This window comes from Emydura macquarii, unplaced genomic scaffold (genome assembly GCF_026122565.2).
Source record: "Emydura macquarii macquarii isolate MOO-44397 ecotype Brisbane River unplaced genomic scaffold, CSIRO-AGI_Emac_v2 contig_450, whole genome shotgun sequence".
Taxonomy (NCBI): domain Eukaryota; kingdom Metazoa; phylum Chordata; order Testudines; family Chelidae; genus Emydura; species Emydura macquarii.
This window is the reverse complement of record NW_027130587.1, coordinates 12,510,919-12,533,933: the sequence shown is the minus strand read 5'-3', so window position 1 is coordinate 12,533,933 and position 23,015 is coordinate 12,510,919. Positions and strand designations below refer to the sequence as shown.

Here is a 23,015-nt window from a genome sequence, read left to right as displayed (position 1 = left end):
AAATCACCAACAATGAAGTACTACGGCTGGCCGCCATGCTAGTGCGAAGACAAATGACCTGGGTAGGCCATGTCATACATATGGATAACAATCGCCTGTACAGTGAATTTAGAAAAGGCAGTAAGAAGATTGGCCACCCCAAACTCCACTACAAGGATTGCATCAAGTGGCACATACAGTCTGCCAGACTGGACTTAGTGATCTGGGAGGATATGACCTATGACAGGCAAGCTATGAAGAAAGCAGAACGTGCAACGGAATATCATCACATCGCCTTGGCCAACAGTAGGAGGGAACGTAGACACCAACGCGCCCAGGCACATCTCCTGACCCCGGCACACGGAAACTGATTTCCAGTCTTAGTCATACTTAAATACGAGTGACAGTCATACATACATAAACCTATGAACTTTCTTTCTTGCTTTAACTTCAAAGTATTTGCAGATGATGAGGGATAGTAATATTGCTCTGGACAGCCATAAGGTGAGCTGATGTCAAGGTTCTGTGATATGATGTTTGTTTGGGTTTGAACAATACACTAGATTAATTTGGGAATCTAAAGAGATTCCAGTTAGCTCAATTAAACTATAATTCCATTTTTGTGTGAATTCAGCTCCTGTGAAAGGAGTCAGATTGATAGCCATGGAAACTGCAGTTGATTGTTTCATTCAGACACACGTGCATTGGTCTACACTGAAAAAAAAGGTATGTTCTTAACTTGGCTTAAAATAGCAGTGAAGACATAAAAACTCAGCTTTTAATTTTGGTTAGCAGCTGGAGTTAAAATCTAGAGGGGAGTCTGGCAGCAGTAGATTTACCTGGCTATAATATGGCCATGTTATCATGTAGAATGGATTTCCATCTCAAATGGTCCCTTGCAAATTGTCTCCCTTTGTCAAGAGTCAGTATGGGAGGATACAGACTTTTTAAATCCCTCAAAATTGCATCTTCCCACCTCATTTGTGACTGACCTCGTACTCTACTTCCCTTGATCTCAGCTCTGTAAATCTTCAGTAGAACTATACCTTCCTTCTACACACTGGACATGACTTCTCCATCGCAGTCATTTTCTTCTTTGGTTGTAGAACCTCCTGCTGCCAGCTCTCTACCCAGACTGACAAAACTATTCACCCATGTGTGGTCATTACCATCTGCCATCAGCATCAGTAGGCCCACTAAATCCTCAGGTGCCCCAGACAGAGAGAGCAGTAACCATAGTGCTGACTGATGATCTGAGTCAAAAATGGCTGCAAAGTCTATAAACACGTTAACGTCCTTTTGTCTCTCTAGCAGTTTTCCGAACACATTCCGCAAGGTACATATAAGCATGGATTGTAGACCGACCTTTATGGAAACCACACTGGTTGTCTCTCATTTTAGGGTGGAGACAATATTTCAGTTGGTTCACCAGTATGAATTCGGGCAGCTAACCTGTGCTGAGTTGCCGTGTCTTCACTGCTATTTTAATCTCAGTACAGAACATCACCTGGGCAGCTGCAGTGCAAGCTCCTCCCCCAATGCCCTGCCAATTTAATTCAACCAGGATTTGGGAGAAACTCATGCTAGGGTGCAAGAGTGTTTCTATCCATGTAATGCTTGGCTTCTCTGAGAGCCAGTTATTCCCAACTGGAGGTGAGTGGAATTTCTGATGTGACCTCTCACCCCTGGGGAACTGGACTGAAAGAACATTTCATAAAGGCTAAGGTTATTTTAATTTTATTTTGGAAAAGGGGAAAAAAATACCTCTCTAGTCAGCTGGTTTAGAATCCAAGTGACCCAAAGGTCAGAGCATTAGGGCCAGCTCCTGCCCACACGAGCAGTTCTATTGAATCAGGCCTTTACTTTGAAGAGTGCTTTCTTAGGAAATCATTTAGACAACATCCCAAACATATATGGCTATAACCAAAATGATATTTTTTTAAAAGTCACCTTCCGCAACAAAAATTCAACTGATGATCATATGGATACATAGGACTAGGAGGCAAATTCTCTGCCAGTTTAGTCCCTGTACAAGCCCACTGACTTCATTGGCAGAAGTCAGGGCAGAATTTAACTCCTGACTTTCCATCTGTCCCAAGTAACTCCTAACCTTCTCCCCTTTGCTCCGTTCCAGAACAAAATATAGCAGTTAGATCATGATTTAGTATTGACAGTGCATTCCACAATTTTCCATCTGTTAGATTGTTAGATGGCTTCTCTATATAAAATCAGGTGCAGGAAGCAGGGCTAGCAGACAGCTTTTGTGAATAATAAACTAGGCCAATTCCCTCTGACAGAAAATGTTCCCATGGTTTGCCTGATCCTTAATATTTATCTATCTAAGGCATTTTTATAGCACCCACCATTATAATATCTAAGCACTGAACATGGTAATTTACATCTGCATGTCCTTGTCCATTACAGACCTCACAGTGGGATTTTGCTCTCTGCCCCTGCAGGTTCTGGGAAGCTCAGCTTGGTTTTATTTTTTGTAAGCACATTGTTAGTTAGTTGGCACTGGACTTTGGTTGGAGTGGGAAAGCTTTGGCCAATAAATAGGGCTTGCGCAGTGGGACTCTGAAATCTGTCAAGCTTTGGCTCAATCTGTAGCCACTGCTCAGTCTGATTCTGACGGTCCTGATGCCCTGATGTTACCCGGCGAGCTAATCACTTGGATCTTGTTTTAAACTAACATGCAGTAGAAAATAACCTCTGAAACTGGAAAGTGTTCAGATATGATGATGGTGATGAGCCCAGTTCAAGAACACAAATAGAAGAGAAACGTAACCTGGTTTAAGGGCCTCAAATATACCCCAGCTCAGATGCTTACAGTGTTTCCTGGGGGTGGACTAGAGAGAGTGAAATCCAATTTTTGAAAGAAGGGAGCTTACTCTCATTAGCTCTCCGTCAGCTTCAATGCAGTTATGCTGAGGATCTGGCCCACTGTTCTGACCAAAAGAATATCCTAAATAAACAATACTACTACTCTCTCCAAAGCCTTTTTTATCACAGTACCTCAAAGCATTTTACATATATTAAACCTCACAACACCTGTATGAGTTGAGAATTATTATCCCTATTTTACAGCTAAGTAAACTGTGGTACAGAAAGATCAAGTGTTTGCACAGCAAATGAGTGTCAGAGTCTGGGCTATAATAAAAGAATCCTGAGGCCCAGTCAGCTGCTCTAACCAATAGAGCATAATCCCTCCCACTGAAAGCACTGAAGCAAGCGGGTTTGCAGCACAACAGATACATTCCCTGGAGGTTTATTTAAAAAGATTATTAACTTCCAACTGCGTTCAGCCTAATTTCCTTTGTGCAATAATTTGTTTAATTGCAGAAATCCTCATTTATTGTTGCAGATCACAAACCCAACTTGAAGAAAAAATTAAAATGACAGCTACATGGGACGCTCGGAATTTCACTTTCTGATTTATCTGATGTGACGCAGACACAAAGATTTAAATCCAGCCAAGGAAACAAATAGGCTTGTTTCCAAGGAGTTCCAGCTGGAATGAAAGGGCAAAATAGTCTTTTGCCAGAAAAGATGCTTCAAAATTAGCACATTACACTCCTGGAGGGCACATAGCATCAGCTAACTAACTACAGCTTCAGAACTGGCAAAGTTCACTTTTTTTGAGAGGGATTAGTTTTATAATAAGGTTTTTTGTTGTTGTTGTTGTTTTTTTGGGGGGTGAGGAGGAGGGAAGGACAGAGATAGAAGTCCCTCACTCTTGTGCTGAACTATTTGGCTGTGTCGAGAATTATAATCTTGCTCCTTTTAACTCTACTTTGCATAAATCCTGTGCCACAATGGAGGGAAACAGATAAGTGTCAAATTTGTTAAGGGAGATGTGCTGGGAGTCTGGGTGTTACCTGTGGTACTCAGGAACTGGACGGAAGAGAGGAGAGCTGGTAGGGGAAGGGGAATAGAGGAACAGAGAAAACGAATTTGTGACAGACTCAGACAGCATTAGGTAAATCCACGGTTTGTACCAGCTACGTAGGCACATTCACTCAAGCTATGTGTTCACTGCGAGGGAAAAAAAAAGGGGGGAGGGTTAACTCAAGGTAACTAACTTGATGTAAAAACAAGGAGAGTCCTGTAGCACTTTAAAGACTAACAAATTTAATAAATCCTAGTTGAGACAAAGCATAGGTAATTTTTACAGCTAGGCTCAATCCTATATTGGAATCTAATTTTTACCTGGATGTAGCTAATCGAGGTAAAAACTCCACTGAGCTTTTTACACCAAGATAGTGATCTTGATGTAAACACACCTGGTTTGGTTTGGTTTTCTGCAGCGAAGGCACCGTCTACATGTAACAACACAGTGCCACTTTTTCACCTCTATCAGTGGATGTGAACACCCTTCATAATTCTCTGGGTCCCACATTGTATTTTGGGGGAAGGGGAGGTAATCTTTTTAAAAAGATAGTTGCAAACAACAATCATACATAGATACCTGGCAAAAAGCCAAGAGGATGGCCAAGGGGGTTTGCGGGGGGACATGTATTCCTGACTCTACCTTTGACATTGAAGGCACAGAAGAGAAGCTAGGGAAGGGGGAGCTCACCGGACCCTGCCCGCTTGAAGGTGGCCCCCCGCCTGGGAGCCCTCTGCAACCCAAACCCTGCCCTGCCGCCTGAAGGCATGAAACTGACTTAAAAGTGAAGCCGACCCGTTTCCTCTCCTTAGCCAAAGCGAAATTGGGTTGGTTGGTTGGTTTTTTCCCCTCCCCCCGGTTTTGAATAATCTGTATATGGGGCAGTGTGTGTGTCTGTGTGTGTGTGTCTGTGTGCTTGCGTGTGTCCACACCCAACCCGCAAAGCAAATGCTCGGCGGGGATCCTGTGTGTGTGTGTGTGTGTGCACACACCCAACCCCCAAAGGAAACGCTCTGCAGGGATCTCCTGTAAAGAGCCTGTCTGTCTGTCTGTCTGTCTGTGTCCCCGTCCGCCCCCCCTCCGGCTTTGCAGGTTGCAGCTCGCGCCTCCCGGACCCGGCCGGGGCGGGGCCGCCCCGGTGACGTCACGGGCCGGGCCACGTGCTCGCTGCACACGTGGCGGCTGCCGCTGGCGGGGGGGCGGGGCGGGGCCGGGCCGAGCCGGAAGAGGGGGTGGGGGGCGGGGCGGTCACCGCGACCTTCGCCGCCATCAGCAGCAGCCGGGCGCGCCCGGCTCCTCCGGCAGGCGGGGCCGGCCTCGCTGGTGGCGCGAGCTCGCCCCGCCCCGCCCCCGCGAGCTGAGCGGCGCTGCAGCCTGGACGCGCCTCCCCGCCCGCCCCAGGCGGAGGCCGAGCAGCGCCGGCTGCGGGATCAGGATCGGGCCCTTCCGGAGGCCACCGGCCGGGAAGTCCCCCCCCGCCCCCCCCCCCCCCAATCAGGCTGGCTTTGGCCCCCCCCGCTCGGACTCCCAGCCAGGGGGCTCCTGGCTACGGCGCTGAACCTGGGTCCTGGAGACGGGCTTCAAGCCGCCTGCGCCCCCGCCCAGCTCCCTGCAGCCCCTGACACGGACGTGCCGGCAGCGGGTACAGAATCGGGGCCATTTCCTCTCATCTCCCTGCTCCAAATTGGCAGAGCACGTTGGGCTTGAGACTCAAGCACGGCGACCCACCTCTCAGCTCCTTAATGGAGCCCAGACAGCATGGCCCTCTAGGAGAGGAAGTGAAAACTATCCAGCTGAAAGTGGAGGAAGGCAGCTAGCTCCCTGACACCGCAGTAGGCACCCAATGCACGCAGCAGGACTAACAGAGCTGAAATAGTTAGCAGGGGCGAGGAGGAATTCCACAGGGGAAAAGTCATGGGGATTTTGGGAAGGGAAGTCACTCTGATTATAACTGATCAGTGCTTTCCTAGGAAAAAGGCCTTGGGATCCTTAATGACCACACCTAGCTGGGGCCTTCGTTTCAGGTCTCACTCTGAAGAAGGCAGGGGCACCTGTTTGCTGTCCCCTGACACCATGCTGGAACTCGGGTTCACCAGTGACTCAATGAAAAAAGTGCCACCTGCTGCATCACTGGTGTCTCTTTAAAAATCAACTCCACCCTCTGCCTCCTTAGTGCCAACATCAATTAGTTAGCTTCACTTCCTCATTGCCCTTGATCAGACTTACAGACACAGACTTAGCCAGGAATGGAGAGAAGTTCCTTCTTTCACATAACTACCGTGAGGCTTCAGAGGCAGGATTGTTGGGGTACCTTTCTGCTCTATTGGTCTTGTCTTTGGGGACTGAAATGGGGAGAAGAAAGCGAGGGAAGGGCTACCAGAGACAACTAATTTTTGGGGGAGGGTGTGGGGGGGAGAAATAAACATATTATTCCTTCCATGCCCAAAATATGACTAAATTAAATCTTTTATATAGAAAATAGACAGCTTCCAACTAGCCCTGCTGAATCCATCCACTGTAAAATGCTTTCTTATAATCAGCACAGCAAAGTCTTAATTCTTAGTGACATATGAATCTGACTATAGAAGGGTTTTCTGAAAGGGAGGCACAGAACTGCCCATCTTCCTCTCTGCACCACAAAAATTCAAAAGATAGAAATTATTCACCAGGATAGTAAGAGCAGCTAACCAGTCCTGTTAGCAACAGTAATGCATGAACGGAAGCACACTGGCAATCACGGTTGGCACTTTTGTCCTTATTCCTCAGCCCTTCTGTTTGCCAGAAGCTGGGAATGGGTGACAGGATGAATCACTCGATGATTGCCTGCTCTGTTCATTCTCTCTGGAGCACCAGGCATTGGCCACTGTCAGAAGACAGGATACTGGGCTAGATGGACCTTTGGTCCGATCCAGTATGGCCGTTCTTAGTTTGCAAAAACGCGGAGTACAAGGACTGTGACATCTCCCTGTCACAATGCTATGACAATCAGCAAAAGCATCTACAACCACTGTGCGCCCGCTATGTGTAGATCCACTTGTAATGCACCTTCCCCCAGCCCTGGCCCCTGGCCTGCATTACCACGGATGTAGTCCCCACGGTGCGGGGCTCCACAGTGGCTGGGGGATAGACATCCACACCCCATAACCTTCCCAACCTTGCACCGTGAAACTGAAACAGCAACAGCTCAGTTAAATTTAGAGCCATGTGTGAACAGAATGCAGGTGGGACAGGACTTGGACAACAAAGCCCAATCCTTCTCCCCTGAAGTCAATGGCATGCTCGTTTTGCTGGGAAAAGTAAAGAGCCCTCATTCTCTAGTCAAAGCCTGCTGCTCCCTCATTCTCTGGACTAGTCAAAGCCTGCTGTTCAGGTGGGTTTGTGAAGATCTTCATGCAATCTCTGACAGTACTGCACTGCACTTCTGAGAGGAAACCACCCCCGTTTCTTTTCTCAGTGCTTCCTCATATTGTGAGCCATGGGATTTATGGGGAGAGAACTTAGCCTCAGCTTACCCACTGCATTTGGATTTATGCAGATGGCAACTCAGGCCTATCTCCTACGGCAGGGTTCACTGAGGGTGTTGTAAAATGCAGTGATGAGGTTATCACTGGTATTGTGGGCTTGTTGAAACACTGGATATATTTCAGAGACAAGACTGAAACTGGAGAGGCTTAAAGTATTGCTATTTAATACCTCAACACCTGGCTTGGTCAACTTCCCAGTTACATTTTCATTCCCCATGCTGCAGAATGCTCAATCTGACCTAAACCTACCAACACAAGACCAAAGACTTCACTAGAGGAAAGCTGATGTGATCATTCTTGAATCAGAAGGGAAAAGGAAGCTGCTGCGCTGTTTTCTAACCCTTTCGTATTCTCTTCCTTTTTTCTGTGCTTATAATTTCCAAGACAAAAAGTAGCTTTTACAATAGGAAGAAATTAACAGCAGGCACCCTGAAAGCTCTGATACCACAATGTGCATTGTGAACTTAATGGAAGGATGAATGGGGATAATTATATGAAGATGTACTTTAGTGCAGAGCCATTTTTGTAATAGCCTGGAATCAAAACAACAACATTAAAAGGCCTTGATTTTTGCATTTTTCACTTGACTGAATGACTATGTATGCTGCAACTATATACTACCCTGACATGCCTTTCAGTTCCAATCAGTGGGTGTACAGATGAATGCATAGGTATGCATTTTTCCCCAGGCCCCACGAACAGTACACAGCTCCCAAGATATTTATCAAAGGCAACCGGGCTGCTGTAAACCCAGCATCATTTCAGTTTCAGTTGCCACTCAGGTCTGCACAAATAATGACAGTCTACTAAGTGAAGAATGGATGAGAAAAGGGGAGGCAATTCAGAGATAAAATTGAAGCAGATACCACATGGGGGAAACTCAAGGGAGGCACATTTATCTTCTGAGTCAATGCTCACATTTTGAACTATCCTAAATGCAGATTATGCTTCCTAGGCATTTAAGGACACGATCACATATTTCATTAACTGAATGGAAACTTGTATCCTCCTCTTACAAACAGCTCCATCACCAGGAAAATGCTCTGCTATAACTAGTGCAAGAGCTTAATTCTTAGCAATGTACAGATCTGACTGTACACACTGTTCCTCACCCTTGAGGTATTTTATGATGGATCTAGACTACCGAGACAGAGAGAACCAGTCATCCCCAATGACATCTTCAATAGAATTTTAAGCTGCATTTCAGAGGCACAGCATAAAAATTCTGCTTGTGAACAGAGTCTGCACAGGGACAGATCTGCACTTGTATCAATATTCATAGAGTGTCAGCTAACAACGCCAGAGACGTCTCTGTTCGTGACATCGTGACTTCGGACTCGACTCCCAAATGTAAGAGTAGGCGATCAGATCACTCTGTCTCTGTTAGCGCTAATGGAAGCTCAGCTTCTTACTGACAGCAACCTGCTTTGGAAATCAGATGAAAGGCTCATAACTTTTCTGATGCCCATTAGCTGTAAAATGATTGCATCTCCAGAAATGACCTCTCTCAGGAACACAGCTCTACTCTCCTTTTGTTTGCACATCCTTTAGGAGCTGGGTACCACTTACATTTGTCTGGTTTCCACGCTGCCCCCTCCCCACCCCCCCACCTCCACCATTGAAGGCATCCCTCTTGGCAAAAACCAAAACAAAAAAACAAAAATTGAGCAAGGCTGATAAGAAAGCCAAGCGATGAGTAATGGCCTCATCCAGAGAGTTTGAGAGCAATTGCTGAGCACCTGGATCTCCAGGTGAATTCACTGGCAGCTGTGGGTGCTTAGCACCTCTAAAAATAAGCAACAAGATACCACATGTACAGATATTTAGCAAACACCCATCTTAAATAACAAAGCCGGTTTTAACTCACCCTTCCGGTAACTTTGCAATCACAAGGCATAATGTTGGGAATTTCTTTTTAATTACCGTGCCACCATTAACCACTCTGACAACCCATTAAATAAGGAAAAGATGCTTGGTGTCTACAGAGAAATCCATATGAACGACAGCTTTCTGTCCTCAGACAGTGCCACACTTGGGCGAAACAGAGCTATAAACATTCATAAACACTTGTGCTCTGATTTCAACATGGGTTAGGCCTGCTTATACCAGGGCTGAATTTTATCCTTATCTCTCACTGACGTACTCCCGCATCACCACCACTCAGAGCTTCCAGGTCGGTGGCTCAAGGGTCCTGCTGTACTCTGCCCCAGAATACAAAACATACGCAGCACAGCCCTGTTTTCCCGAAAAGTTTTGGAGACATTCAAAACCGTCACAAAAAATACTAGTGTTTTGGGTATTCGGGGGAAAAAATGCATGAAGGGTCCAATTCACATCTGTGTAGAGGACCAGCACCAGGGTTATACACCACTTACATCCCCTAAAATCAGGTTTAAGTGTTGCACTGGCCTTGTGGGGGCCCAGTGCACCAGAGTGAAATTTTACCCCAAGTGCATGGCTCTCATGGACGTGAATGACTTTTGGTTAACTAGGAGTTTCTGACAACAGGAGTTTGGTTTACCCAGGGTGGTAGTGATGCTGAAAGTCTGACAAGTTACAAATGACTCAACTACAAATTAAGGAGACTTTCCCCGTTCCTTTTACCTCTGTAAGTATTGAAAGCAAAAGAATAAAACCAAAGAGGAAAACAAAAACTTTAAAAAAACCCAAAAACCAACAACACACCGTAATACTGGATTTTGGCTCCATCAGGTAAAGCATTCTAGAATCAGCAGCCAGGAGTAATAATCGGTTGCACAAAGGCCATACCTGAATGTATCGCAAGGCACTCCTTAGAACGCTGAGGTTTGAGGTCTTCTTGTCATCTACGGTGGGGATGCTGCGTTTTAACGTCTCAAAGCATTCTTTCAAATGTGCCCGTCTGAAGAAACAACATGAGTTGCACATCAGTTTGAGGGAGCATAAACCAAAAGGTGATTTGATTGAGGACTGGGACTTGATTTGGGCCCTGATCCAGCAAAGCACTTAAGTATGTGAGTAGCAGTCAGTGGGATTACTTGCACTCTTAAAACAGAGCCAGCATGGTCCAATGGATAGGTTACTGCACTAGAGTGTATCAGACCTGGATGCTATTCCCAGTTTTGCCAATGAATGGTTGTGTGATCTTAGGTAAATCCCGTCAACTCTCTGTGCCTCTGTTTTCCCTCTCACCACTTTTTTGTCTTACTTAGATTGCAAGATCTTTGAGACAGGGATTGTTTCTTACTATATATTTGCAATACAGTGGGGCCCTGATCTCAGGTGAGGCCTCTAGGTACTACTACTTGATGATAAGCAATAATAATAATATGCATGTGCTGACGTGTTTTGCTGGATTAGGGCTTTGCAGGTTATTGTAATGCAATTAGATAGTAAGTAAAACATATTAGGAAGCAACAGAGACAAGGGTCAGCTAAAAGGAAACTGGATAATATAAGATTAATTAAAGTCACTACACATTTCTTTCAAGTCTTTCTAGAAAAACAAGTATAGCTACAAGCAAAAGAAAGGGTGTTACAATAAACAAAAATCTGGCTTTCTACGCACCTGTTCTTCTCCAATTTATTATGTACTTCCCTGGTCCCAACCCTGTAACCCAAACAGAACAAAGATAAACTCAGTGGCAGGTTTAGAACTATGTCCATTCAACTTGAGCTTTCAGCAGTGTGTGTATCTGAGATATAGGGGGAGATTTTAAAGACGGTTAGAAAAATGTTCAGAAATGAGAATTTTTATAATATATTATTTGTATATGTAGTATAGCCCTATTATATGATCTATACTATATATATAAATATTATAAATACACTCATACATATCTCATACACATACACAATATATAATGTATATACTGTATACTAAGTACATATAGATTCCAGTTAGTATATTAGGTATATACATTAGAGAGGAGACAAGATGCAAAGCTCAGAGGTATTTACATTAGTGTGAATTTTAGGTATCTATACAGTGCTAATCACTATAGTATCCAGGCTCTGACACAGTGTTTGGAGCCAGACTTCAAGCCCATTTCTAATCCATGCCCACCCACCAATCGGAGTGGGAGTTATGCAATTATAAACTAAAACATATGCTACTTGGCAGGCCTACTTTAAAGCTTTTAGTTTTCTGCTGTAACTGAAATAATGTAACCAAATGTAAATATGAAATAATGTAATCAAGGAACACAGAATTCTCCAGGCACTGTCCAAGAAAGGCAGTAAGGGGGGGCCAGTGCTCAAGATTTTTATAAAAACAGAAAGAGAAAAACTTCTCTCAGAATGAATTCACAATTGTCACCTCCACCTTACTACAACTTATCTCAGGTGTTCAGATTCTATGGTATATTATTAGACTGTGAGAGCTCAGGGACAGACTGCTTCCATACAGTCCCTACAAAATTATTTACCTTAGATTAAAAATACGCTGAAAGTGGGGTCATTTCTTTTTATAAGGGCTAAAATTATTCAATCAATTAAAAATAAATAGCCAAGGGCATTTTCCCATGAAACATTTATGAGCTGAATAAAACATCTCTCCCTGTACATGTGTCTGGACAAGCAGTTCTGGGGAGAACACAGCATGGATCTTGAGGTGTCTGACACACATGCATTAAACAGGGTAGCATTTACAAGTCGGCTTGCTCAGTGTATGGTAGACGCTCTGAGATCCAGGCAAGCCTTGTATGGAGTGCAAAACTTAATAGTTCTGTTGTCCTGGAAACAAGCACATCATGTTTGAAGCCAAATTGTCGAATGTATATTCTTAGAACCCTCCAGGAATAATGGGTGCAAGTCTAGAGATTGCTACCTACAACAAGCAGAGTCTACAGACCGATCCAGGGACCGAGGCTTTGGTAATTGGTTTTGAAGCAGCACTTTTCCCATCCCGCAAAAATAGAACTAGTTCCACACAAAAAACACCCCGAAACACTTAGGGCTTGTTCCCAAAACTCAGGCACCCAATTGCTCACTTATTAAGGAAGCGTAATCACTGGAATTGCACAGACCATGTATTTGCTTGAGCGCAAATGACCAGTAACGCATCTTAACTAGCCATTTGTATGAGCAATCTTTTTTTCACAAGCAACCCTGGTAGCAAGTGGCATTTTTGATAATCGGGCGCAAAAGATCATAACCTCCCTAGCTGGAATTATAATCATACTTGGAGGAGAAAAAATACCATCTTCTTCTTAGCTTCCTGATTAGACTCTTTTCCATCCCTCTTCCTAGGAAAGCAGGTGGAGGACAGAAATCTCTGCATCCCCAAAAGACACTACGGATCCTTTAATCTTCTCTACTCCTTACTGCCCCTCCTCTGCTCTCAAGACACCATAGTGCAGTATTATCCTTTTGGCTGAGGCGAACGAGATGAGATTCCCTCTTGGCGGTGGGTCAATACCACTCCTTAGTCAGCCAAGGCATGGAAGCTGTTGTTCAGCAATGCCAGGCACTCTCTCTCCACAAACGAGCAGAATTCACAGCCCTTCACTCTTGTTGTTTTAGCAGTCGCATGAGAGCAATGCTGAGATCGGAGGCAGAGGGGACTGGAGAGCACAGGATGTAGACAAAGGACGCTGGAGCTTTGAACCTCTTGACTAGAGATACAAATCCAGCTCAGTTTGGTAATGAGCAAAAGACAATGTCACTTTTTGTTGCCTGGTGCCAATCCAGTTCTTGGCGAGCAGCCATACACATCAAAAAGGCCAGCATCACTTCTGGCATCCTTGTTACAATTTCAGCAGAGGCATTGAAGGCTGAATGGACAATAGAGACCAAATGCCATCACACCCCTAAAGCTGGTCTCTCTCCAGGCCGGGATTGAGACAGCTTGGCAGGACAGCGTAAGAGCGGCTTGCAGAGCCTTTACCTGTGCTATACCTGTTATCTGGCTAAAGAGAGGACTTCAGTTACCGGTTATAAATAATTTTGTCTTGACAAAAAAGTTCCCCCTTTAATTCTTGAACCGAGATACCAACCTCAAAGAACTCATCCACCACAGCTATACATGGGCAGGTTTGCTCTGCTAGTGTCTGCACATCCGAGAAAAGGGCATTCCTTCTTTGTGAAGCAGGTGCTCACCTTTCATTTAATTCAGTATTTAAAATGATCATTGCACTAAAGAAATAATGAAGATGCTGTCTGCACTGGGATCCTGCCCCAATGACAATCCAGTTTAAACAGGGCTGTTGTTAGCAGGGCCCACGCATGGTTTCCCTAGTGATCAGGGACAGGTTTTTTGCCTGAGCACCATTACAGAGAGGGATCAGAGAGGTAGTCTGAGAACTGTGTTAGAATACAGTATGGGGTCGGACAAAACCCTGTGCGCTATTCAGAGAAAACCAAGCTAAAACCTCAAATCTCTGAAACACTCCCAGAGTCTGCATGGTTGTGACCTGAGTGCGGATACGGTCGGAGAATCCTCCGCCAAGCCGCGGGGGTCTCAGATTCGACGCGCTATTCAAAAGAGCCTCCCCTCCTCCCCCACCCACTCCTCTTCCATTTCCTTTCTCTCGCGAGCTCCCCAAAGATCCTACATCGCGGCAACATGACTGTCTTTTGTAAAAGGCTTTAAGCGTTTCTGGGGACTCACCCTCCAGGTCTCTTCTTCTGTTCATTTGGTTTGGCATCTTCAGCCGGCATCAGCTTAAAAGCATTGAGCTGCTGCGGCGGGGCCTGCTGCTGCTGCTGCAGTGGTTGGTGCGGCTGAGGCTGGGGTGGGATTGGCTGCTGGACCATGTGATGCTGAGAGATGGCCAGCACGGGAGCCGCATACTGCTGCAACTGCTTGGGGCTACCTGAAGGGGGCGTAGCCGCCTTGACATCGGGAAGAAGTGGGCCGGAGGGTCTCTGTATAACAGGTGCAACCGATGACACTTCCTTGCTGATGAGAGGCTGGCGGCGCTGTATGAGCGGAGGGGACAGAGTGGTTTGGGCTGCTTGATGTGGAGGGCTAGTGACAACGGGAATGGGAATGACTGATATGGGGGCTGCTAGGGGTGGAGGCGGAGGAGGAGGAGGAGCTGGCGCCGGGGGAGAGATGGGCACTGCTGGGATTTCGTTCCTAGGCTCCTCCAGGTGGATGGCATTGTTAACCCTTTGGACGCTGGCCTTCTTCTGCTCTTGTTCTCTTTCTAGGCGGAGCTTTTCGTGCTTTTCATTTTCTTCTGTAAAAGAAACAAAAAAGCACCAACAGTGACTAACAGCACATTGCCTTGACACCGTGTTTTCCATCTTTAGGTCTCTTTACAGAGCTGGGAAGTATCAGTTCCCACCCCTTTTGCTGATGGGGAAACTGAGGCCCAGAGAGATTAAATGGCTTGCCCGAGGCCACGCAGTAAGTCAGTGCAGAGCGAGGAACAGAGGCTAGGTCTCTTGATTCCCAGTCCTGCAATCTAGCCATCGGATCATGTTGCTCTCTCCCTACATTTTCCCATTATTCAAGCATAGATTATTAAAATATAACATGTGCTGCCTTCAGAACCAGGCCTTCAGCACAAGAAACTGAAGGGACTGCTTGTTAACCCTGAGTTTTTAGGGTCCTGCACACATTCAATGACAAACCAACCACTGCTCTCCCTAGCAGCACAGAGACCAGATCTGGCAGAAAAGAAACTTACCGCTAGATAATCCTCCTCCTACTGTCTCAGGCAGCGGGGCTGCAGAGAGAAAGATGTCCTGGCCCAATTTTCCCATCCCAAAGTTTGGGCAGAACTTCCCATACCCGACAAGACCAACAGACCATAAAGATCTGCATCTTGCCTCCAGTAGTGGCCTTATCCCTGGTTCGTAATGATAAAAACTCTTTCACAACAGGCCTACCTAGTTGTGCAAGAACATATATAGTGGGTGGGACAGGGAATACCTTTTGGCCCTCATGGCTATTATCTTATACCCTGAGCTAGAGAAGGCAGGTCCAAAGCTAAACCTCAGTTCCAAATACCTCTGAACGGTGGTTACAAATTTGGAGTCTTCGCATGAATAAAAATGAAGTGCATTTATTTTAACCCATTGGTTCCCAGCAGCTTGTTCTTAACATTTCATAATGAAAAAAAAAACCCCAAACCAGTAACAAAAGCACCAAGGAAACTTTAGAAAAAGGAAGCTCTGGACCCGGCTTCCAAATGCCTTGACACAATTTTAAGTAGGCCATTTGTATCGACCCCTCAATATAGTTCATTTCTAGAGAATCCTTTCCCTGTATCCAACAAGCTCTGTACGCCCGTGTACTTCTAGAAAGAAACTCCTGTAGCTTAATTTACAGCAGCAGAATTCAATCCACAGCAAACTTTTCCAATTCTTCCTTGTTCATTTATAAACAGGCAAAGGGCTGTTGAATGTCTTTAAAAGGACCCAATCCTGCAACTGTTGAATCTGCAATGACAAAACTCCTATTGATTTCAATGGGTGCAAGATCAGGCCCAAAGAGAGCAGAGCCAATGCCAGTTTCTAGCTTACAAAATTCATTTCAAATTCGTCTCCCTAAGTAGATCCCTGTGTCTGAGAGACAGGCCAACACTGCAGAGACGGGTCCCTCTCTTTGAATTCACACAGATGTGAGCCAGCACATCCAAAGGCTGTGTAATATAAACAATGGGCATGTGGTTCAAATTGGTCTCACTGGGGTGAGTTCAGGACAGAAACGATTTCTTGAGCCTGAGAAACTTTTGGATTTACATCTGTGCTAAGCCTTATCCAGCAACCCTAAAGTCCATGGCTGCGCAAGACCCTCAGTGAGGAGGAATTCCACTGAAACCAACACTTACTCTGCTGTGAAACTGTCAGTTCTTTGTCACTGTGCATTACAGTCCAGCCCTTTAACTTAACTTTGACATGCATGTGCCCATGTGTGTTTTTACACCACCAGACACGGTAAATGAAATCTGTATGACTAGCAAAATAAACTTCATTAAATCCATCCCAGGTCTCTGGCTTTGATTGTGAAAATATGGCACAAGTGAAATTTATTTATACAATTCTATGACACAGACAGCCTTGGCATCTAGACACCTCCTGGCTTTAAATCACACGTCTAGAAAACAAACTCACTCCTTTGAAACAGGCAGATAACCCGTCGCCCTCACGTTTTAATGGGTGACTGCAGTCATGGAGTTACACCTTGAGTCTGGTCCATTGGCTGCATCTGTGTACCAATGACCTCTCTTCCCCCTTAATGACCTACAAATACTCAGAAACAAAGGAATTGCCATGCTGGACCCGACCAGTGGTACAGCTAGTCTGGTACCCTGTCTCTGACAGTGGCTCGTACCAAAGACTTCAGAGGAAGATGCAAGAAGCATCCACAATGGTCAAATCAACTGTCCACAGGAGAAACTATTGGTTGTCTTGTACTCTGAAGCACAAGGTATCTGATTCAATGGAGATATTTACACTGCACACCAGCACACACCCACACACACCCTTTTTCAAAAAAAAAAAAAAAAAAAAAAAAAAGCTACCTTCCTCTAAACAGCAGCAGCAAAACAGGATGGAAATTTAGGGAGGCTTGTAACACCAGAAAAAGGCGGATTCTGAGCAAGGGCCGCACCATTTGCTTATTTTAGCAGGGTTGGTATCTTCCCCTCCTGAAGCTAGCTGTGATAACATCAAGCGTGGTCCAGTGGTGCAGGCCCTGCCCTGCCCTGCCCCAGGAGGCAGGAAACCTGCATTCTATTCCTGGCTCTGGCACTAATTTGCTGTATTACCTTGGGCAAGATACTTCTCCTGACTGGGTCAGTTTAGAGTGCAAGCTCCTTGGACTGTGACCATCTCTCACCATCTGTGTGTACAGAGCCCACCACAATGGGTCCCTGCTCTCAGCTGAGGCGTCTAGGGTGCTACCACAATGTAAATAATGTTATGCCCTTGATGTAAATCCAGAGTAACTCCACTGAATTAATTTAGTTACTGTGGACTGTAAATCCGAACAGACTTTATGACTCAATAATGAACCCAAAACATCTAATCTTCAACTGGTCCTCATCCACCACAAAAATACATACATCACATCACAGGCTTTATGTAAAATGCAATGCAACTCCTTTATTGTCCACCCCAGTCCTCTGATAACCCCTTTCCTCATAATACGCTGGCCAGCACAGCACATGGGAAGAGTAGTCAAATTAAACAAACCCACAGCAACCTACATATAATTGGGGGATCTCCCTTTTGCAGGAGAGAGAGACAGGAACACCATTGATAAAACTGTTCCCCTAAGGGAATAAATAAATAAATGTTAAACAAAACAACCCAAACCAAACAATCTTCCACCACACACAACCAAACAATCCTTTTCACGTACACAATGCTGAAAGCTCAGTTCCACTTCAAGGCTGTTTTTCCCTCAGTTAAAAACAAAAGTTTTTGCATTAGTTAAGTTGATTCGCTGGGAAAGTGGGAAAGGGGGAGGGGGGTAAAATGTTTCTTCCAGATTCTCAAAGAACCTTTGCCCCATTCCAACATGCACGCATGCTCGCTGTCTGACACGAGCCAGGGTATTTCCTCCCACCCACTCACAGAAGAAAAGTATTCAGGTCCAATTCTGCGCTCAGATAAATTGGCACAAACCTGCCTGGAATTAAGCAGACTTGCAGCAGAGTAACTGAAAGCAGACTCTGGCCCAGTGCATTTCAGAGAGAGGATACAAAACTCAGAAGGAAGAGAACTGCAGCAGGCACTAAAATAGGCAATGAGCAAATTCCAGCTGGGGGCAGCTCAGCATGGGTCCTACTGGCTGAGGCAGAGGAGGGAAAGAAGCCTCCTTTTTACTCCCCTATTACAGCTGTGTCCTAGGAACCCTGAGAATACTGGTTCATTTCTCAGCTGCAGTAACAAGCGAACCATAAACCCAACCAGACCACAGACTGGGTCAAGGACTCGGTTCAGTACGCTCCAGCATCTAGAAAAGCTGATGGCAACATCTGGATCAAGCTAGAAAATTAGGGCTAGGTTTCCAACCCTTTCAGTGAGACAGGGGCACTTTGGGTGGAAGGCATGTAAATATCCATGGCTTGGAAGGAGTTTCACATGTGATCTGGACTTTCCCAAGGTCGCGGGACATTCATATGCAGCGTTTGGATTCAGCCTGTTTCAGAAATCAAGGCCGGTGGTGAAGTTGGGATCTGGATGTCCCCAAAGGGAGTGTTTGGATTAGGGTGACAGGCTTGATTCTGGCCTTCTCTAATATAAGCTATATTGGGGAAATGATATCGACTTTTTTTTTTTTTTTTTTTTTTTTTTAAAAAGGAAGATGTAATGGCAAAAACCCACCAGCAGGAATCCACTGTTGTAAATGATTTTAAATCTGAGTTACCAACCATTTCAGACTGATTCATTTCAACGGAACAACATTAAGAACTAATAAATAAAAGCCCTTTGTCTGCAATTCTTTTGCTCTAATTTGCTGCCTGGTTTACAGCCAAAGCCAACAGGATGGCCCTGGCACAGAACATGCAAGAGGAAATTCGATCCGGGTGACCTGATGACTACTTGTTTTCTATTTGCATGTTTGAGCAGGAACTCCAGCATCAGAGCTTCACAGAGGCAAGGGGTGTGTCACCAGTGCCAGATTTTACTGCCTGTGAGGGATGGACAGAGAACCTCTGACTAGGTGTAAGAAGGTAAAAACCTGGTCTTACGGGGGGTCTGATAACAGAAACTCCTGGACCTACTGCATGTCTGGTTAGGGCTGGTAAAACCTGAAGCCAAATTCATCCCTGGGATAACTCAACTGAAGTCAATGATGAATGATGTCTGTCCTGGCTCCTGGTATTTAAGTCAGGATAACCATAGTGTAAGAGCCCAGAATATGGCCTGCGGCTGCCCTTGCGTTGTGACAAGGACAATGTTAATCAACGTACAGATCAGTGTTGTCAGTGAAATTCATACAATGAGCGATTTTAATTCATCCAGGAAGAGAAGAGTGCAGGAAAGTGAGGTTACAGACACGTACTCCTGCTCCGAAATACTTCAGTCAATGCATCTGGAAAGTAGGTAGAGCCCTCAGGCTCCTGACAAGCCACCTTTGACATCACGAAAGTTGGGCTCCCTTGTGCTACAGGATTCATTTCAAGGATGTTTTAGCCCAAATTTGACACCAGTAGATCAATGACCTGACTTGTTCATAAACACCAAGGAACTGAACTGACATCTGCTCCTGAAAATGCAAAGAGAGAGAATGTGCCTAAGACATCTCTCTCAATTACACGTTATACCTCTGTGAAGCTGATTCTGTGGGGTGGAAGCAGGGCTTGTAGACCCATCAAACCTGCCCAGACATCCTTTCCAGTTTTATACCTGTGCCTAACTGGTGAGATCCCAGCTGGAGTATTTTATCCAGTTCAGGGCACCACACTTCAAGAAAGTGGTGAGCAAACTGGACAGAGTTCAGAGGAGAGCAACAAAAATGATAAGAGGCTTACAAAACATGACCTGTGAGGAAAGGTTGAAAGAAATGGGCATGTTTAGCTTAGAGATAACAGTCTTCAAATATGTAAAACCTTGTTATAAAGAAGCTGGGGATCAATCATTCTCCATGTCTCCTGAGGGTAGGATGAGAAGCAATCAGTTTGGTTTGCAACAAGGAGATTCAGGTTAGATATCCAAGGATAGTTAAGCACTGAAACAGATTACCTAGGGAGATAGTGGAAACCCCATCATTGGAGGATTTTAAGAACAGGTCAGACAAACACTTGTCTGCCTCACTGTGAGAGGATGGACTGGATGACCTCTTGAAGTCCCTTCTGGCCCTACATTTCTACGATTCTGTGATTTTAAGACGACCCTCTGAGAGATCTTTAGTAGTCTATTACAGTGGCTCTCAACCCTTCCAGACTACCGTGCCCCTTTCAGGAGTCTGATTTGTCTGGTGTACCTAAAGTTTCACCTCACTTAAAAACTACATGGTTACAAAGTTGGACATAAAAATACAAAGGGGTCACAGCACACTGTTACAGAAAAATGGCTTACTTTCTCATTTTTACCGTGTAATTATCAAATAAATCAACTGGAACATAAATATTGTACTTACATTTCAGTGTTCAGAGCAGTATAAACAAGTCATGGTATGAAATTTTTTGTTTGTACTGATTTTGCTAGTGCTTTTTATGTAGCCTGTTGTAAAACTAGGCAAATATCGAGATGAGTTAATGTACCCCCGGGAAGACCTTTTCGTACCCCAGCGGTACACATACTCCTAGTTGAGAACCATTGGTCTATATGAAATAACTTGGGTGGTTTCAGGCAAGCTTTTCTCATCTGTTTCATATGCACAGATATAGACGCAAATGGCGTACTGTATCTCTTGTGTTACAGTCCACAGATACACATAAAGGGCCACTTTCATATTAGTTCACCTACAAGCCAGGATATGATGTCATACAAATCCAATATGTCAGACACGTGATGTTTTCAACATTCACACACAAGTCACCTGTGTTTTTGGCCCACACAGATTGCTGAACAGGGGCCAGCATCCCAAAATTCACCCTCAGAATTGTCACCCCCTTTTTGACATTCTTAGCAAGCAGAGAACAAGGTCTGAGTGGATCATGACAGCTGAATTCCCCTCTCATCCGAGGAGTCTCTCTAGGTCACGAAGGAGGCCCGCTGGCATGGGGAAACTTTCACTTCCACTGCTCAAGTGGTGTGTGTTGTGTGAACAGAAGATTTCAGTTGCCAACCCAACTACAGCGGCTGCACATAATAGAGGAGAGGACAGCTGAGCTAGCAGCAAGAGAAACAGAAGGGACAGCAAACCAAGTCACACAAGGATAGAGGAGGCGGGCTCAACACTCTCTGACCAATGGACTGGTGTTATTTTAAAGCCTACATGGTTCAGGAGCACACAGTGTCAGGGACTCTATCTCCGTTATCTAATAATCTGCTGGGTTTAAGTCTAATGCCTCCCCCTTCAACTAGTAATCACAAGTACTAGTTCTGTGACATAGACCTCCTGCTACCACTCGTCAGGAGCAGCCGTTGTCAGAAGGCCATTGAGGGAGCAGGCTGTGGCCTTCCAATAAAACACGTTTTGCCAGAGGAGAATTTGAAGGATCCCTGTTGTTCTTAGTTTTCCTAACTGGACTGACTGTCAACATGCATAATCCAGATGTAAAGAGCATCTGCCTCTGCAAAATCAGTCATCTTTTTTATAAGTATGCTTTATAATTATGCTGAAAAATTTAAAGATAACATTTCTTAACTCCACACGCAGTTATGGATTGGGCCTAATTCTCTTGGTTTAAATCAGAACTCACTGGAGTCAATAGTTACACTGGAGGAAACGTGAGGAGAACCAGGTCCAACGTACTGACACATTTCAGTGTACATTTGAACCATCTAATACTTCACATAGCTTAGTACACTCGAAAATTACTATATTAACTTGTACTTGTTAAACAGAAGCTCTGACTGACCTCACACTGGCTTTACATCAGCGTGATTCAATGGAATTACTCCTGATTTACACCAGTTTAAATGGGTAGGGGACAGGTCACAAGGTGTTTAACTCTTCTGCTTCTACCTCTGAATAAATATTCACTGGGATGACCTAACATTTCATACTGTAAATCATGTTGTTTATGTCCACATATGTGCATATTAGCTGGGATTTCTAAAAGAGGCTAAGGGAATTTGGACTAGATTTTTAAAGGTAAAATCCCATAGGATTTTAATGGGGGTCGGATGTCTAACTGCCCCGTATACCTTTGAAAATTTCTCCTTTTACTGTTAACTGGAGATGATACTCTGTTTCACGTGTGTGTGTAAACAAGCCCCTCCATAGGAAGGTTAGTAGTGTATACTGAACAACAAGCTAAATCACTGTTTATTAAACACAGGATTCCTTTCCATGCAGTTTGGTTGCTTCATTAGGTAGGACTGGGGGAAATGGAACAGATAAATCCTGTTGAGCTGTGCTAGAAATGGATCTTAGCTCATCTTTTAAAGACCAGCTGTAGCGGTGCATTTTTCTCATTTCATGTTTTAGTGCAGCGCTAACATAGGCGGGTTTTATTACAGCAAACATCACCTATCCCAGCATTCCAAGTGGGCTGAAGCAATAACCAGATGTACGGTGGACAATGCTGTAGCTACAAACAATTGAGATCTGAACTGAATACATGCTTTGATTTGATCTTTCTGGTGGGAGTTCCCCGGTCAGGAATAGAAAAAGAAGAGAAACTTTGACAAAGAAAGGACAGGGAGGAAACTGTTTTTTTCACATTAGGGTCTTAGACTTCAAAAGCAGCACAATATCTTTGGATTACCATTGTAAAATAAATAATATTCATAATGCACGTCACATCCTCATTCTCATCATCCACCGAGGCCACTCTAAGTTGCATTTGCAAAATGGCAGGACAAGGCAATTACAAATAAGCTATCTGAAGTGTGAAGACTATTTCCTGCTTGTGCAGATCCCAGACTGTGGAGAGAGGGACTGGGGGATGAGAAACTGACAATAGGAACATGCACGGTCAGTGATGTTGGAGGCCAACCCCCCCTCAGTCAGTGGTTCCCTGTTAGCATGAAGGTAGAGGATAGCTGGGAGACAGTCAGTGGCACGTGTGCGCCTGGATACAGGTCTGAAGAGGAGATGGAATGAGTAGGCATTCCTGAGTTTTGGTA

General features: G+C 44.8%; 1 protein-coding gene across 2 annotated transcripts in view; it reads right to left on the bottom strand.

Moving 5' to 3' along the window:
• MNT (MAX network transcriptional repressor) overlaps positions 1-23,015 on the bottom strand; it is a 64,213-nt gene that overhangs the window by 27,597 nt on the left and 13,601 nt on the right. For both annotated transcript variants that reach the window (XM_067538019.1, XM_067538018.1), the window contains 3 exons: positions 13,981-14,554; positions 10,939-10,980; positions 10,162-10,273 (listed from right to left, as the gene is read on the bottom strand). In XM_067538019.1, the coding sequence (XP_067394120.1) occupies positions 10,162-10,273; positions 10,939-10,980; positions 13,981-14,554 (728 nt within the window). The remainder of the gene's footprint in view (positions 1-10,161; positions 10,274-10,938; positions 10,981-13,980; positions 14,555-23,015) is intronic.